This window comes from Cyprinus carpio, chromosome A10 (genome assembly GCF_018340385.1).
Source record: "Cyprinus carpio isolate SPL01 chromosome A10, ASM1834038v1, whole genome shotgun sequence".
NCBI lineage: Eukaryota > Metazoa > Chordata > Actinopteri > Cypriniformes > Cyprinidae > Cyprinus > Cyprinus carpio.
Window position 1 is genome coordinate 19,538,036 of NC_056581.1, and position 18,821 is coordinate 19,556,856.

The 18,821-nt window shown below is 42.6% G+C and overlaps 1 protein-coding gene across 3 annotated transcripts in view; it reads right to left on the reverse strand.

Annotated features, from left to right (window-relative positions):
- Positions 1-18,821, reverse strand: part of LOC109100459 (beta/gamma crystallin domain-containing protein 3) — a 29,938-nt gene that overhangs the window by 3,754 nt on the left and 7,363 nt on the right. For all 3 annotated transcript variants that reach the window (XM_042765658.1, XM_042765659.1, XM_042765660.1), the window contains 16 exons: positions 16,324-18,808; positions 15,684-15,728; positions 15,151-15,269; positions 13,992-14,163; positions 13,109-13,230; positions 12,611-12,737; positions 12,481-12,516; positions 12,294-12,400; positions 11,153-11,282; positions 10,002-10,111; positions 8,287-8,413; positions 8,153-8,185; positions 7,961-8,070; positions 2,361-2,487; positions 1,508-1,635; positions 1,308-1,431 (listed from right to left, as the gene is read on the reverse strand). In XM_042765658.1, the coding sequence (XP_042621592.1) occupies positions 1,308-1,431; positions 1,508-1,635; positions 2,361-2,487; positions 7,961-8,070; positions 8,153-8,185; positions 8,287-8,413; positions 10,002-10,111; positions 11,153-11,282; positions 12,294-12,400; positions 12,481-12,516; positions 12,611-12,737; positions 13,109-13,230; positions 13,992-14,163; positions 15,151-15,269; positions 15,684-15,728; positions 16,324-18,808 (4,102 nt within the window). The remainder of the gene's footprint in view (positions 1-1,307; positions 1,432-1,507; positions 1,636-2,360; positions 2,488-7,960; positions 8,071-8,152; positions 8,186-8,286; positions 8,414-10,001; positions 10,112-11,152; positions 11,283-12,293; positions 12,401-12,480; positions 12,517-12,610; positions 12,738-13,108; positions 13,231-13,991; positions 14,164-15,150; positions 15,270-15,683; positions 15,729-16,323; positions 18,809-18,821) is intronic.

Sequence of the window (18,821 nt, forward strand, 5' to 3'; positions counted from 1 at the left end):
AAGACTAAAGTCTCAAATCCAAAGAGATATTCTTTATAAAAGTTAAGACTCATCCACGCTCTCCCAGAACGGCTCGTTCTAACACGCCACCACATCTCTACGTCAGTATGTGGGAAGATTTGCATAACCCCGCCCAGATGTTCACGCAAAGAAAGAAGGCGTACCTTTTATTCTCTCTGCTGCCATGTCTTGGAGATGCTGTGTGTTTCGTTGTGAAAGCGAAAATACTTTGTTTGGTCTTCCAAAAGAGGACACAACTAGAAATCAGTGGTTAAGTTGTATTTCAACACTGTTCCATAACAGTTCAACCCAAATATTCAGATGTGTGCTGCGCATTTTACGGAGGACTGTTTCCTGATCCTGGGAGAGTTTTTTTCTATAAAGTGGGCCAATTCCAACTTAGCAAGGACAGTCTGGCGCTTCTGACTCACAGCCTGTAAGTACATTTTCATATTTAAAGAATTTGTCACTGATGATTCAAACGTGAGTTTTGTAGAGAAGCACTTGTTGTTTGTCGTTTCTCCGATCACAAATGCAGGCATGGTTTTATGTTTACGCAGCGCGATAAGCTACGCAACACATAAAACCCAGTATAAGTCATTATAATCAGTAATCATGTCCCCACTGGATGCAACAAATGCCTCGTTTGTAATGGGTTTTATAGGTATTGTCTCATCACTCTGGGACACTTTTTAATGTGTGGTGATTTGTGTAATGTTTGCTTCAAATGCTTTAGGAGTTCGGCCAATCACAACACACTGGATTAGCTGGCCTATCAAAGCACACCTCGCCTTTCAGAGCGATGAGCTTTGTAAAAATCAACATGTTTCAGAAGGCGGGGCATAGAGGTGAAACTATAATCTACAGTATGTGGAAAATAATGTGTTTTGAACCTTAAACTGCAGAAACACATTGCATTACACCAAACACACAAAATAATGTTCTTTTTAGCAGCATCATATGACCCCTTTAATATTTTTAAAATGTATCTATAATAAACTCCCAGATTCACTATGATCAGACGTGCTTGAGTTGATTAAATGAAACACCAATCTCTTGCATTATGTTTACACTCTGGTTATGATGAGAGCATTCAGCTCGCGCAATAAAACACCGGCCGATTGAGTTTTGTGCCTTTGACTGGCCACTGCATTCAAGTCACTGATTGGTTACAAAGCTGCACAACCACGATGTAAATCAGTAAATCCAGATCCATACAGAAGCTGTAATCAGCACAGTTCACCGTTAGCTAACTGAATTGTGTCGTCCTGTGAGAGTGGTCATCTGGTGAAGGACTGAAAGCTGACCTGTCTGAGAGGCTTCAGCGATCCAATCGTGTCCCAGCCGCTGTGTTCGGCCCAAACCGGATATCCTCCCTGCTGCAGCAGCATCTGCCGGCCCTTGAAGAGAGCGTATTCATACGCCACCCACCTGTGAGACGACAGCGGCGTGTGCATCACTGATTCTGAGGGAGTTTAGGAAGAGCGTGAGTGATATGAGCTCTTACAGGCCGCTGTGGACTCTCAGAGACTGGATGAAGAAGTGGCTCATGTTCTCCGCGTCTGAACACAAGGAATCTTCAAGGCCTTCAAAACCGCTGAGAGAGAAGAGACTCACGGACGGCTCCGCGAAACTCTGAACGGAGCAACAAACAAACACTAACTCACATAGCCGGGGTTTCTGCAGATTTGGTGAAGGCAAATGTAAGAATTTAAAACAATTTGAAGTTGAAGTTGAATGGAACACAATACGTCAATATGCTCTCTAAATACATTTTTCAAATACAACTTCCTACAGATTTGACATCCTTGGTAGTTCTGTCATTCCAGTTTTGTCATTCCATCTCCCGTGGAGGGAATGACACAAGTCTGGTAATTCTGCAAACAGCAGCATACTTGATAACATCAGTCAGCTCGCCTTGGCTACTGCAATTTTCCTCACTGTATATTTACAATAAGATGAAATATGATATCAAATACCACTGCCTCCTTTCAATTTCATTTAAACATAATAATAGCCACAGAAATGTACTTAGTTCAGTGAAATGTGTATATAAACAGCCTACATTACAATTAAACGAAATATTATATTAATTATTTCTTTTTATTTTCATTTTAACATATAGATAAATTGAATAAAGACCAACATTTTTTGCAGTTCATGCAACATTTAATGCCACGACTTCATGAATTTAAGACTTTCTGCTCTGATTTAAGACCTTTTAAGGCGTTAATTTGAGGAAGGATGAATTAAGACTTTTTAAGACCCACAGACACCTTGCATACTAATGTCACTACACAAATGTTTATTTCTTGTGACTCCTGAAATATTGTGGTGGACACTGGTTCTCATGGACTCACGTATGGAATGGGCTTTAAAGACTTGATGGCTGTGGATGTGCAGCCACAGGAAGTGAGATCAGGGTAATGCCCCTCCCCCAGGATATACTGGTTACCGGAGTAACGCTCCTCATCAAACAGCAGCCAACTACAAGAGAGAGAAATACATTTTTTAAATTTCAAAACACCTTTATTCATTTCAAACAGAGTTTTCGACAACACAGTAACCCTGTATCCAAAACACAGAAATGAATAAAATACAAAAAAGGGAAAAAATATAAAACATTCTCCACAACAGCACATAAAACATTTTTAAAACACCATACACTTGTGAACTCTTCTACATTATATGTAGTCCTGCAGAATTCAAAATCAACTTTCAATCTGGCTCTCATGATTGTGTTTACATCAAAATCTAAAGACTCTTCTATCCTTTTTCTTCTGCTTGGGTTGAGAGCCATTTTTGCATGACCTAATATAAAATTAAACAACTGACATTTCACTCTCTACTTCTGAAAAACCAAGAAGAAACAAATGCTTAGAAAAGGTCTCTCCAAACATTATAAACAACTGAAAAAAAGAACCCAGTCTGTCACAATCCAAATAGCAAACACAAAGGCCAATTATCACTTACATTGGGATTAATAACATTGACAGCCACAACACCACGTAGGATTATCCGCTGTAAATCTCTGACCTTCTTTGTCTTCGTTGGTTTGTTTATCTCTCCACACAGGTCTGATCTCACTGTCAAGCCCTAAATGAGCTCTCCAAAGAGTTTTAACTCTACCACTTAGTGGTAAACCTGTTAACCTGCACCCAGACGCTGGCGTCCTCAACTCCCCTTGTTTGCACGTGTCAATATTTACGAATAGATTAAATGAAACAACTGACCAGTACAGTCTCTAAAATCAGGAAAAATTGTCAATGCAGGAAAAAGATCATCACTGTTTGCGGCTTCACTTTTTCCCCAGTTAACCTTAGTAGAGGACAATTAATACACCAAAAGCATTCATATTTTCTACAATGGAGAAAATCTTCTTGTTTCTTGACAATGACAACAACATCACTGGCATATGCAGATCATCTAAAAACTCTTTCACACAGATCGTCTCGCTCTATGGCCAAGGAGTACAACATGCCAGATGATGATCAGCCTTGAAGAGAGCACTTCAACCACCCGCTGATCTTTAACATCTTCTCCATGTCACTGTACAATACTCCAGTCATGTTCATAAGAACAGAGCTCAACCCACACGCCACAAATACTGATGTTCTACTCTGTCAAAAGCCTTTATCTATTGAAATCCAACAAATTTTCCAGCCAAATGAATTGGAGCGGTACAAAATATCATAAATTAAAATAATGTTGTCAGATATCAACCTATTGGGTGTATACTGTAAGTCTGGTCAACATGAACGTTTCTTGGGCTCGTGGCTAACACCTTTGACAAAGGTTTGTAGTCAGTGCAGAGCCGAGCCACTGGCTGCCGGTTCTTAATCTCTTGAAAATCTCCCCAAGAAAGGAGAAGAGCAAGGATTGCTCTCCTGTGGCTCAATGTGAAAAGTTTTGTACTTAAACTGTCTCTGAGAACAAGCAGCAAATCTTTTCCAATCCCAGGCCAGAAAACTTTATTAAAGTCCAAAGGAAGGCCATCAATGCCTGGAGCCTTGCCGATTTCTAGGCTCTCCAATGCAGAATACAGCTCATGTGGTTCTGGGTACTGGACAACAGTTCCGGCTATCACCGGCCGAGAACCAATCACATGCCCTACAGTTCCACACTCAAAACATTTCAGCGTTTCTGATGTTACATGCACAGAATAATAAGAATCATCTCTCTTAAACATAAACACCAAGTTTAAATCTTCATCACTCTTTTTGAGAATCATTTGAATTTGTCTCCTAAAAGACAAGACTTTCAGCTGTTGTGAATCATCTTCATTAGATACACTACTTTTCCATGTTTTTCCAAAAGCAAATTTTTCTGAAATGGGGGTGCATTTGAAATAATGACCTTTTTAGCAAGACTTACTAGGGACAAAATTGGCGTGTAGGGACCCTGGATTACTATTCCACTCTCAAGTAGCTGATTTTACTTTGTCCACATTGTCTAGAAAGATCACATAGGCACTGTGCATTCTGGAAGCAGATGTAACACTTTCATATGCCGCGTTTCCACCGAAATTACCCGGAACAATTGTACCAGGAACTTTTTCCCCAGGAACTATTTCTCCCCCAGACCTGTTGCTTTCTCTGTTTCCACCGCGGTCTGAAGTACCATGAAGATTAGGCAAATAGTCTGGTGACGTAGGTCTGCACGCGTTTCTCAATACAAAGTACGCAAATTTCGGACTTGCATCCTCGGTAGTTCGGACTTTGCGAGTTTGACTCGGGAGTGTGATCTCCCGCGGTCGGGAGGACGCAAATCCGGTAATTCTGCAAACAGCAGCGATAACATCAGTCAGCTCGCCTTGGTTACTGCAAGTTTCCTCACTGTATATTTACAATAAGACGAAATAGGATATGAAATACCACTGCCTCCTTTTGTTTTCATTTAAACATAATAATAACTGCAGAAATGTACTTAGTTCAGTGAAATGTGTATATATACAGCCATTACAATGAAACTAAATATTATATCAATTGGCTCTTTTTATTTTCATTTTAACATATAGATAAATTGAACAAAGACTAAAGATTACCTGTTAGATTTACCCAAAACGAATTATATTTTATGTTTAACCACTAAAGAGACATCAGAGCCAGCAGCACATATCAGAAGGACTAGCCGAGGTGAGGCTGCTCTCCACGGATACATGATCACTGAGCTCCCGCTGAACGCGTGGAGCTGACCATCTCCGAAATCGGCGAAACACATTTTTAAATAGACGCTGTCTTTATAAATAAACTGCAGATTTGAGTTTTAAACAACAACATTCTCGCCTGAAATACTTTTAAAACTACATTTCATTACACAATAACAGTAATATTTTCAAAATGACCTGAATAAATCGTGATTGAAATCACAATGCTGCGTGAACTCAACCAATCAGCATGCTCAGCACCCAAGTCCCGCCCCCGAAAGTTCCGTAACTTTGAAAAAGTACTACCTCGCGAGCAGGGACTTTCTGAGGGAAAATTTTTTACCCGGAACTTTATTTAGATCCTGGTTCCTGCGGTGGAAACACACAGAGTACCAGCCCAAAGTCCCTAGTTCCTGGGTAAAGTTCCAGCTGTGGAAACGCGGCTATTTTCAACAGAGAGAGAGAGAGAGAGAGAGAGAGAGAGAGAGAGAGAGACCTGGCCTCACACTATATGACTCCAACATAAAGCTCTTGTGTTTGCAGGTGATCTGGTTCTGCTGTCTCCAACAGAAGAGGGTCTACAGCAGAACCTAGACGTCCTGCACATGTTCTGTCAGACCTGGGCCCTGACCATTAATCCCAACAAAACTAAAGTACTAACATTCCAGGAAAGACCCAGAGTTCAGGGAAAGAGACACAACTTCACCCTTGGTATGACCAAAATATAATATGCAACAAACTATACACACCTGGGGCTGAAGATGAGTGCAGCTGGTAAACTAAATTTGGCTGTGAATGAAATGAAAGAGAAAGCGAGAAGGGCCTTTTATGCCATCAAAAAATTTATCCAAAATTGAAATACCAATTAGAATCTGGCTCAAAATATTCCAATCAGTCATTGAACCTATTGCATTATATGGCAGTGAAGTGTGGTCCTCTCCTAAATCACAAATTTAGGAGCACACCAAACAACGCATGCAGGGCAGAATTAGGCAAATACCCTCTAGTGACCCCAACTCTTACCATTTTAAAGCCCTTAAAAACCATGAAGTGAATCCTGAAAAAAGCCCCCTGATTCAGATGATCCTGAAGCTGCAGAAACAAACTAACACAACTAACAACAGCCAGCATCAGGACACTGAAATATCCATACACACAATTTGGCCCAAGCTAATTATAACAGCACAAAAATTTGGACTGAAACAACAGAAAAACAAAGTAAACTTGAATGTTATTTGGCCCTAAATAGAGATTACACAACTGCAGAATATCTGAGTACAGTGAAAGACTGTAAATTAAGAAGACAGATGACGAGGTACAGACTGAGCAGTCATACTCTGACTATAGAGACGGGCAGATATCGACAGCACTGACCACATCTGCCCTTACTGTACCCACAGAGACACACTTCCTCACTGCTGCTCTGACTATCAACACATTACAAAGACATTTCATCCCAAATTTGAAACACTTTACCCTGACTTCAAAATGTTAAACAAGAAAACACAACTTCAATATTTATAAGGTAAAAAAAAGATTTTATCTTACAGAAACAAGATACATTGATGCCTGTCACAAAAAGAGGGAGGGGTCAACAAATCAGTGATGTGCCCACAAACAAATAAACACACACACCACACAAACACACATACCACATTGAATTATAATTGTTCGTAGAATACTAAAATGTTGATTTGTTCTACTTTTTAAAAGTATATACATGCATGTTTTTGCTGCATATGTATCTGTTCTAGATTCAGTGTAAACACTATGCTTTGGCAATCAGTGTTGGGGAAAGTTACTTTTAAAAGTAATGCCTTACAATATTGCGTTACTCCCTAAAAAAGTAACTAAATACGTTACTTAGTTACTTTTTATGGGAAGTAATGTGTTACATTACTTTTGCGTTACTTTCACTTTTCCTTTTAAAATATGAGCAGGACTTGATTGTTTTTAATATAAGAAGTTCTATTTATAGCAAATGTAAAAGCCCTTTCACACCAAAAAGTGTAATGAATAAACCTCAGGCTGAAGGAAAAGTAAATTCACGTCTGTACAGTAGAACACAGGAGAAGAAGGTTCAACACTCTTCAGCAATAAAAAAAAAACAATGAAGCACAATTGTTAGTTTATCTAAAGTCATTTTTGATTATTAGTATGGTTGAACTGGATCATTAAAGGTCAGCAGCAAAGACACTGTTAATAAAATGGGAATAGATACATTTGTGTTATTTAATATATTTAGTTATTGCAGGTTTGCGTCATATTCTGAGTTTGCATTTCAATGTTTTGATTAATTTTGATGAATACTAAATCTGTTTTGTTTTTTGTTTTTTTGTGAGTGGGATGAATTAATGCACATTCACATTTAGTCTAGAACTACAGTAACATCATGTTCACACAGCGCACACAACGCCTCCATACTTCCGATTTCTCCCAATATGGGAACGGGAGGCTTGTCAGTCAAAAAATGGGAATACAAAGTAACTGGCGTTACTTTTTTGAAAAAGTAACTCAGATATTTTCTTGTAAATTAAAAAGTAATGCGTTACTTTACTAGTTACTTGAAAAAAGTAATCTGATTACGTAACTCGCGTTACTTGTAATGCATTACCCCCAACACTGTTTGAAATGTATTGTGTTAATTTTCTTGTTAATTGAGAAAATTTTTATTTTTATTGAATTGAATTGAACAGAGAGAGAGAGAGAGAGAGAGAGAGAGAGAGAGAGAGAGAGAGAGACAGAAATAGGGCTGAAGGACTGCAGCTGAATGTGTGGTTTATAGCTACAGGGTTACAGTTTGTCGACTCTCACCTTCCTCGAATCACCCGCAGCGATGCGACTCCTGGAACACCACAGTCAGGAACGCCGCTCTCAAACTCTCGGCTCTGGCCACAGAACCGCGTCTGGCTGTAAACACGCAGCTGCGCTCAGAGAGAAACACATTAGCAGCACACGCCAGGACTACACGCTTGTATGCTAGCAGCTCAAGAGATGCAAACATACCAAAAACTTTGGTTCCGTGATCCGACAGACTTCCTGTGGTGAAGAGAAGATGAATGAAAACGTGTCATGAACTCAAACACAAAAGCACTCACTCTTATCAGGAAGAGAAGCCAGCGCTCAGTGCAGGAGCTCACCCTGTGAATGGGCCGCAGTGACCGCGCTGAGCTCCGTCCATCACCCCAGTCCAGCAGCCCCGGATAATGACCTTTCTCTAGAACATACTGCTGTCCTGTGAAACACCTCTCGCTGTACGCAACCCACCTGAAACACACCCAACTCTCTCTGTTAAGGGCTGTCCACATCCATAACTGTAACATCTTAATAACTGCTCAAAACTCTGCAGAGTTTAACATCAAGCCTAATTAAACACAGCTGATCCAGCGAATCAAGTCCTCCAGGCTTATTTGAAAACTACATGGTAGTCGTGTTGAAGCAGGGCTGAAAATAAATTTTGAAGGGCATCTGCGGCCCTCCAGGATCTGAGTTTTCTGGAAGAGAATAAGTCCACACCACAGTTTTAACGGGGGCTTTGCACCGGCTAGTTATAGGAACTATCAGTCAAATTTCCCGGTTGGATTCACAAGTGATGTAAACAGTGACTTCATTTAAGCGCAGCATTAGTGCCTGACTTCGGCGTTGTGTGTTTGTGGACTAAGTAAGTGTAAACGGTGTGTTTGCAGGGCTTTTAGTGCAGGTGTTTGGCATGGCATCAGCACACAGTCACAACACAGGTAGTTCCTGTTGTGCTGGCCGTACTCTGAAGCAGGAGCTGATTTAGTCCAAAAGACATTCCTATAATTAAACTCGTTCCATCTCCTGCGCTGCGAACACATCAAAAAGTGTGTACTTCTGCCAGCAGTTACAGGAACCTTACTCCAGTGCGAAAGCCCCAATTGATAACTATAAAGTTCTAACTCAAAGAATATAGTGAAGTTCACAGCACAAATATAACGATAACTATATTGTTGGAATCACTTTCTGATTCTGGCCAATCCACTCAACTTTAATGAGCTTGAGTGCGAGGTAAACGAGCGGGCATGCGATGCGTTTCAATTAGCGCGAAGAAGATGCGAAAATTGATGCTGAGTAGGTGTAACGGAGGCTTGCCTCTGGCGATTACGTTTTGGTTGCACCAGCAACTAAAGCAAAGTCTGAGGTGTGGAAAAGTTTTGACCATGTTTATAATGAGAATAATGAGTGAATAATGACGCACCATCAGCGAGCGAGGAACGCGCTGAAGACCTCTACAGTGGATTCAATAATTTTCCTCCACAAAAACATGTAGGCTTAGCCTAATCTTGGTGAGTAAAGGTTTTTCAAATGATAACTAAATATTAATTGAGTCTTAAATGCATAATGTGGACAGAGTATTTACGCTAATATTGGCATTATTCTTTAATTAAATGTCAGCTGCTGGCGAAGCAAATCCGGCGGAGCCTTTATCTTAATTTCATTATTGCCAAATACCCATCTTAATTTAAAATTTATCTTAATTTATTTTGTTAAAAAAGACTCGTTTTTATTGGTGCATTGGTCTATTTATAGGCTAAATGAGCCTATGCCTATTTAGAGTGCTGAGATGTTACGATGTTACAGAGGACTTATTTTATTTCTTTATTCCAACTTCCAAGTGGTCTAGTCTACGATAGTTATGAATAAATTATGTTAAAACATGTATAAATGATTCATTCTTGACACAAGGAAAAAGAGCTGTGTGTGTGCGCATATTTGAATAATGTCGGGCTGTAAACGGGTTCGGGCTTTTAAAAAGCTGTCAATCAAAATGTACTTGTCGGGCTCGGGTCCTGTCGGGCCTAACTTTTATGGCCCGATTACAGCTCTAACTCACACTCCGCTCTTCACACAGAGGCCGTGGGTCTCCTGCAGATCAGGGATCTCCTGATGAACATCGATGTCCTCACCAGACATCTTCAGACTCACTGCCGGCTCCAGGAAATCCTGCGGGAGAGACCAACACTTACACTACAGCACCATCGGCAAACCCGCGGTGACCTGCTCCGCTCGCTTACATTTACAGTTATGATTCCAGAGATCTTCCTCATCCTCATCTTCTCATTTTTAATTATAAAATAGTTCAATGTTATCTTGTGCAAAAATACTGAGCTGACTAAATAACAGGCTATCAGCAGGTTTTATTGAGATAAATTTATAACTTTTAAAAATACCTTTTTAAGACTAAATATAAGTAGAACAATATCTTGTTTTAGCAACAGTTCACAGTTTGAAAATACAACCTCCTACAGATGTAAAATATACTGTAATTCATTTTACAAAAAAAGATAGAATATGGAAATAAGTTTGTGTAGCTTCAGATCGTACTGCAAACAAAATGATCCTCAGTATCCTCGTTCTCTAGTGCAAATGTCTAAAGCTTATTACGTCAAGATATATTTACTGGAGAAGCAAGATGACAGAAGATTTGAAGTCTTGTTTTATGAGAAATTAATCAAAATGAAGTGAATTTATGATTAAAACAAGAACAAATATCTGCCTATGGACTCAAAAAATCTACTTAATTCAAAGGGAAACAAGTTTTTACTCCTTATTGGCAGATATTTCTTCTTGTTTTAATCATAAACTCACTTCATTTTTTATTAATTTCTCATAAAACAAGACTTATCTTCATTTCTCACCTCCAGTAAATGTGTCTTGATTGAAGGATGTTTAGATATTTGTACTGGAACACAAGACAAGAATACTGAGAAAGAGTTCAGTTTTTGCAGTTCATGCAACATTTAATGCCACGACTTTATGACCTTAAGACTTTTTGCTCTGATTTAAGACCTTTTAGGCCTTCACTTGAGGAAGGGCAGATTAAGACTTTTTAAGACCCGCAGAAAGCTTGAGTAACAACACACTGGTCCTACCTGGCCTGATATAAAAACACAGACAGACCTGATGAAGACGTTTAAGGACAGACACAACAAAGAGTGAATAGAAATCACGCAGAGAGCAGACGGAGAGATGAGGACGACTCACGGTCTGAACGCAGCGCAGCGACTGGATCCACAGCTCTGTCCCGCCGAACAGACGCGTACAGTCTGTGTATTCACCCTCCTCCAGCACACACTGATGACCTCTGAACCCTTCACTGGAGAACGCCACCCATCTAACACACACACACACACACACACACACACACATCAGGGGGTCACACGCCGGACGAGAAGCGCAGCGCTGCATTGTGTCTAGGAGAACTCACAGGTATCAGCAGTCGAAAACAGTTCATCTAATCACCAAACAGGCAAAAGTTCAAGAATGAACAAAGCTGTATCAATGAGTTTAAAGTACTGTACAGTATTTGGCAAAACAGAGCAAACGGGAGGAAAAAGCACGATCTATAATACTACAGCTCTCTATATAAAGCATATGGACTTTACTCAAGCCACAGATGAATTAACAATAATTTCGGACAAATATAATGTGATTTTATGGAAAACTATGTGAGTGGTGTGGCAGGATTTTGAAGTCGCCGGTGTGTGAACACTCATAGAAAACAATGTGTTCGAACTTTAAAGATGTCTAGTCTGCGACCTGATTAAAGGGACACACGCACCGGATGAGAAGCTCCACATCATGCCTTTTAACATTCAAACACACTGTTTTCTGAGTGTTCGCACACCTACGACTCCTACGACAGTTTTTACGTTACATGCATTAAATGCACATCATGACTTCACCCTAGACTGGAAGATTGTGCACTTTTCAGCATATCCAGATCTCAAACTGATCTTTGTGCTTGAACACTTTTTCTTCTATTTTTGCATTGAAATTTTGAGAATACAGTGGAAGTGATTTTTTTTATTATTATATTTTAATTTTTATTATATCATTTACTTTTGGACATCAATCAGGTTTTTGGACCTCGGGTGCCTCTGATGCATTATGTAAAGATAAATAATAACACAGATTGCCCTTTGACTTTGTTTTTTCAAACATCTTATTTCATCAATGATACTGTGTGCTTTTGCCTTTTTGGTGATTAGATTTACTGTTTTGAACAGCCGTCTTAAACGTCCTTGACGTGACGCTTCTGGTGTGTGACCGGCGTCAGAGAGCAACATGAACATGTCTGTAAAAGTGTGCCATGATGGCTGGTTTCTGTGACAGAGACACGCACATCCCACCCGTGACCCGCAGAGACGCAGCGCTGTCCGTCAGACGGGGAGCGTGATCCAGCAGCTCCCTGAACCCACCCTGGAACTGCGGCTCCTCGAACAACACCACCTACAGGAGACACACAGCAATCACATCCACTGATCTGAGAACAGCTCTGAAGCTCATCAGCGTGTGTGTGTCTCCCTCACCTTCGGGTCCAGCGGTCTGCTCACCTGCAGCCCACCCTGCATCAGGAACACTCACATCAGATCAAACTAGCCTGATGCTTATGGAGCGCAATGTGATTGTGTCTGAGGTCGGGAAGCGCTGCCTACGTACCATTTTTAACGGCCGGAGACTCTTCACGCAGGACAGGAGGGAATTCTGGAGAAGCGGCGTGACTCTCCCGTCAGTTTCCAGAACGGCGGATCTGCCGCTGAATCCAGGCTGCTCATAAACCAACCAGCTACGCCACATTCAGGGAACAAGGACAGAACACATATAAACCAGAGCCAGCGCAACACCGGCTCACATGCAGACCTGACCTTTGGTAGTTAATAAGTACAGCAAACCATGTTCATTGAGATGTTCATTGGAAAGGAAAGATATATTGATACTTGAAATCATGATCAGTTGTACACATACTTAAGATCAAGAAAGCAGCCGAGCCAACAAGATGACGCAAGTTCTTATATATAGCTAATTAGCAACTGATTTATTTTGATTAATTTAATTTGATGGTTTTTTTGCTCAGGTCAACTATTCTAAGGGCCAAAGATGCTGTTTTCACACTTAAACACAGTGATGTCTGTCTGGTGTGATGTGAGCGTCTCTTACCATCCGGTCCGGACGCAGAGATCAGAGAGGAGCACCGGAGCACCGGTCAGGTCTGACGCAGAATGAAGACGGACCGTCTGAGATGAGCTGGGATACAGATGGATCTCTGGAACACTGTCATCCTGCACACAACAACACCAGACGCTTCATTACGCTGCTGACTGAAGACAACACAAGTGAGAACTCCATCAAAGCTCATGAACTCAGAGTACACACGGATCCTGATGAACCTCTGTTAGATCACCTGACTCAACTGAAGCATGTGAATTTTATAACAGTGCATAAAACTATGCATGATTTACAGAATATGTCCATCCTTTTAAAAAACCTGCTTTTTTAACCCCTCCTGGGCTGCTGATCCAATTCACACTGGATGAGGCGAGTATCGACTAACAAGACAAAACATAGCAGAAGAATTCAGATGCATCAAATCATAGATATAACCATAGACGTATACTCATGCACTGGATTTCTTTTCAGTTTGGGTGAAAAATGCCAAATTGTTCATTTTGATTTGTTTAATAATTATTTGAACTGACTGATTCTGGTATTTTCCTGTTTATTACTGTGAAGCTGATTTGAAACTATACGTACAGAGTAACTAGATTAGGGTTAAATGCAGAGCACGAATTCTGAGTATGGGTCACCATACTTGGCTGTATGTCACTTCACTCACTAGATGTTGATCATTTTTGAGAGCATCCGCCACAAGGTGGTGCTATAAGCTATTAATTTTTATTCATTGACGTTTGTAGGTGGACATAGTTCTCAGAAGAGTGTTTCGGTGCTGCTACCATCTGTGTAAAGAAACATTTCCAGAAATGTATTTCTTGTACGTAAAGTAAATGCACACTAGCTGACACACCGCAGACACTCCTGATACCTTCAGCAGCGTCCTGATGGAGTCCACCGTCAGCGCGTCACTGACATCAGTCCTGCTGGGCTCTCTGGTCTCCTTCAGGTCCTGCTGAGATCCTCCCCTGGTCCTCACAGTCTGACCCTCCTCCAGAAGAACACATGAGCCGCGGAACCACGAGTCCACATACAGCAGCCAACTGAACACACAGCGTTTAAACATCCATCACAGGCTCCACAAGCAGTTTCTGGTGCGTGTGTGAGAGCAGCAAAACATCTCACACAGAATTTCAAGGACGTTGCCATGGAGACCAACAGAGTCTCAGGCCCTGTTTACACTAGTGTGTTTTCATTTTAAAATGGCTTTTTAAAAATGGAAACCATCCTTGTCTACACTTGCGTTTTCATTGCACTGCAGGTGTAACTGTAGCAAAACTTAAGCGTTTTATAACAAAATGCACCAGTGTAAACATAGCCTCAGACTCTGTCTGAAGGAACTAAGCACAGAAGTGAACAGGAAGTGGTTGAACACAAATTATTAAGAAATTCACACAGGATAGTAACACCACAGAGCTCAACACAAAATAAGCTGAAAAAATCTTGTGTAAAAAAATTTGCGCAGACTCATACATAAACTTTAGTCTCAGCATGTGCGTGACGCCAATGTTTTATACATAAACTCTCTGAATCAAATCAGCCTTCTGTCCACTGCACCCGTACAATTTCACTGGACAAGTTCATGAAAAATAAAGTGAAAAACATCCCTCATGTATATGAATAATGGAGAACGCAGGCGAGTCGGTGGACATGCATTACGAAAACGACATCGCAAAACCTTTTAGTGCTCAGAAAAATGGAAGCACAAACACTTCATCTATTAGACATGAGCTACAGCACACACACACACACACTCACAGACACACACACACACACACACACACACACACACACACACACACACACACACACACAGTCTCTCTCTGAGAGCCAATGGGAGTCCAGACACAAAATTATGATATGAGCTCATTTCTTGTACAACAGCACGACCGAACTGTTACAGCTCACATCCATAAAAAAATAATTCCCAACTCATCTCAGCTCTGACTCGGCCAGGAAAGTTTCTGACTGTCAGCTGTGTGTGATTATTTTACTGAGGCTTATTATCTGATGAAGGTAAACATGATTACCATCCTCTCAGCGCGTGAAGTGTTCCTCTGTGAGCAAACAGATCCCTCCCAGCATCCTCCACGTCATCACAGATGTCTCTCCTCTCACCGCTCAGAGACTGACTCTCGTAGACCAGCACCTGCGTTCATAAGGAAACATCAGCGACGGGGACCGAAAGACCCTCGTGCACTCATGGGTCAGTACAGCCGATGTGCACGCTACCATTAAACTCCTGACACTGAGACACTGGCGCAATCTGAACAAATGAAGGCTTTGAGGATATGGTTTGAGAAGTCTTTTTGTGCTGCAAAATATATGACTGTTGGGCACTATTATCAAGAGTGGAATAAATTTCTTTTACTGCAGTGCTAAGTCATTGCAGCGATTAATAACGTAACAAATATGATATAAAACAGAGTTAGATCCCTTCTTTTACTGATTCAAAGCCCCATTGGGCCATGCAAAGGAAAGGCCAAAAGCTGTTCAAAGACCCAAGGGCTCAAACTAAACAGACAACCATTCACATGAGGTGCCTATGTTGAGTTGAACTTACTGCTGCAGGTCTAGGGTTGACCTTTCCGAACTCGCCGATCTCTTCCTGCGAGGACATGAATGATTAAAAGCTTGTTAACATACATATAATCACATTTAATTCTAGACCAGAGAGAGGCAAACTCTGGCCCGGCTCCTTCATCCACCAGTGAGGCAGTTAGTCTAAAATGATTGATTGATTGTTACATATACAGTTTATTGAGTCAGAATAAGAATGTGCTCATTAATATCACCAGGGTCGGATTTATCTCGTATACGCTTAAGAAGTGTTTGGGCCCCCTTGCCTATTAATATATTGTTGTGGATTGAGGGGAACTGTCATGTATACTTCCACATACAAGTATACATGTAGTACAGTAGTATCTGAGTGTCAATTTGGAATAAAAAATAAATAAATCAAAGCTTCTTTTGTCATGCACATACTATGCGGCCCCTCACTCGTATTCAAAAAAACTCGATGTGGCCCTCGAGTCAAAAAGTTTGCCCAGCCCTGTTCTAGACCATAGATCTTCAACCGTGCTCCTGGAGACCCACTGTCCTGCAGAGATTGATCAAACACACCCGAACCAGTTAACCAGGACCAGGCCAGGTGTGCTGGAGCAGGTCAGGAGTGTGGGTCTCCAGGAGCAGACTCTGCTTACCGTGACCATCGTGTTGCCTGCGCTACGACACACAATGTGTTTAGTGTCTTCAGGTTCTTCTTCACCTGATGGCATTATTCCAGACTTCAAGTACTGATAGAAAGGTGTATTGGTGTTCTTCCCAATATTAAACAGTGTGTCGTCACATTCCCGTTCCTCCTGTAGTCTATCCGGAGTGTCATGAGCAGTCTCACGCTCAGGTTTGGCCTCAGTGAGCTGGTGGCTCTGTGGGATGCTGGAGTCCTCATCATCGTCCTCACTGTCGTCTCGGCTCAGCAGTGCGTGGACGGACTCCTCGACTGAACTGCAGACCACACTGGACTGTAGCTTCTCGCTGACCGACTGCAAGAGGGAGAGGATAGAGGAGGCCGGCTGTTCCACGCTCCTCTGCTCCTCTTCTGTCGCTGGAGGAACCTGCAGAGTCTGCTGCCCCGAAGCCTCCTCGCGGCCGAACTCCTCCTCGTAGATGGGAGACAGGGAGAAGGGGTAAGCTTTGGCTCGACGTGTGCTGGGACTGTGCAGGGGCCCCATGTCGTTCACGAACACCATGTCACTCTCTTCCTCCTCGCTGATGATGGCGAAGCCTCCGTCGACGTGGTGGAGGTCAAGATCGTGAGAGCGGGCGTGTTGGGGAACGACAGCCGCAGTCCTGCTGGAGCTGTCCGAGGGGTCCAGGTGAATTCTATGACCTGAAACTGACACCACTGACGTTCCAGCATCTGCTCGGTTTACGCTGAAATGCTCCTTGAGCGTAGCGGGGCTCAGGCTTTGGTCGTCAGTGACATCGCAGCGAAACGCTTGGACCGTGGCCCACTGTGAAGGATGGTCCACTTCAGTCAGGGATGGCAGGACACGTGAATCTATTCCAGCCTGAGAGACTTGGCAGGCCTGTTCCTGCTCATCGCTGCCTTCAGTCTTCTCAGGTTTATGGCTTTGTGTGAATTCTGACATCATATCTGCATCCGCTGTGTCAGATGCAAGACTGTGGCTAACGGGGTCTGACTTTCCCATTACACTGAGAGTTTGGCTTTGTTGAAGACTCTCCTGATGTGCTGATGGAGCCGTGTCAGAAGTGCCACCGGAACCATTCAGGCTGAGTCGACAGTTATTGCTCATTGCATTGTCTTTGGCTGTATCCTGAGATCTCTTTTCCCCTTTTACCCACTTCGCTTCACATACGGAGACGTCACCCGTGTGCTGCTCAAGCCAGAGAGACTCCTCCGACAAGAGCTTGATGTCTGTTTTATGAAGAGCATCCGTATGACTGTGGAGATTAGGAGATAATGGCTCATCAGCAGCAGCACTGAGCACAGAGTTTCTCCCGCTGCTCTTACGGGAAGCAGTTCCATCCGAGTTCTTTTCTTCAAAGAGATATTCTAGAGCATCCTGATTCTCATTCTGAGAGCTGATTGGAGCACTGGTAGTGGTGACGTCAGAGGCCACGCCCACGATGCACCTGATGTCCGTGTCGGAGCCAGCGATGGACTCATACCCTGAGGACGGCGGGGACCTGCTGCAGTCCACATGGCCTGCTAGTGTTTCCTCCAGAACAGCAGACAGCGCCTGGTCCGTCAACACCACGCCGAACTGATGCTCTGCATTAGTGCCTCTATCTCCACGGCCTTCTGACCCTTCAAACAGCACTGCCTCCGAGCCTTCCTTAGGTTCACAGGTTAACAGGACGTCACACTCTGTCTCAGATGCTTCCATCTTCTGCAGGGCAGCGAGGGCATTTGTCAGGATGCTATCCACCATCTTTTTAGACTCCAATTGTAGGACTTTGTCATCCATCCCAAGATCCACCACAGTCTGTTTCAGCTCAAACTCCTCCAGAGTCCAGCACGTCTGAGAACCAGGGACTAGATCATCCGTGCTGTCAACAATTAAAGATGACTCTGAGCTCTGAGTGTCGTGATGGTCTGTGTTGGTGTCTGAAGCGGTCAGATCAGCGTTGTCCTCTGATAGCGTCTGTGGTGTCGCACTCTGAGCGAGATGCTCCTGTCCGCCGTTCACTGGGACCTTCGGTGGACTTTGTTCTGCTTGACTTTGTTCTGTCTCTACGCAGGAAAGCAACTGACCACAGTCTGCGGCGTGAGGGAGTGTGTGGGCTGGAGTTAGTTCAGATTCAACAGCGGGAACCCGGTCTGATAAGACACTCTGAGCCGACGTGTCCTGGGAAGGAGGTGCTTGATTTACGGCTGTGGGATTTTCCTGACTATCAGAGTTCATGGTGTTTACAGCGCAAGAGGAGATCTCACCGTCCTCATGGCTGTCGGATTGTATAGCCTCTTCTCCCTCAGAGATGGGCGAATGAAGCTCGACGTGATGCTTCTTCTTTGGTTTCCGGACTTCCCTCAATCCACGGTACGTGCCGTAAGTCACTACAGGAGGACAGGCTAGATCAAACCGTCTCTTGTCCTCCAAGCTCTCTTTGGCATCGATGTTAACGGCATCACTTCTGTCCTCCTCAGTCTGCTCCTCTGAACTGTGGAGGGAAC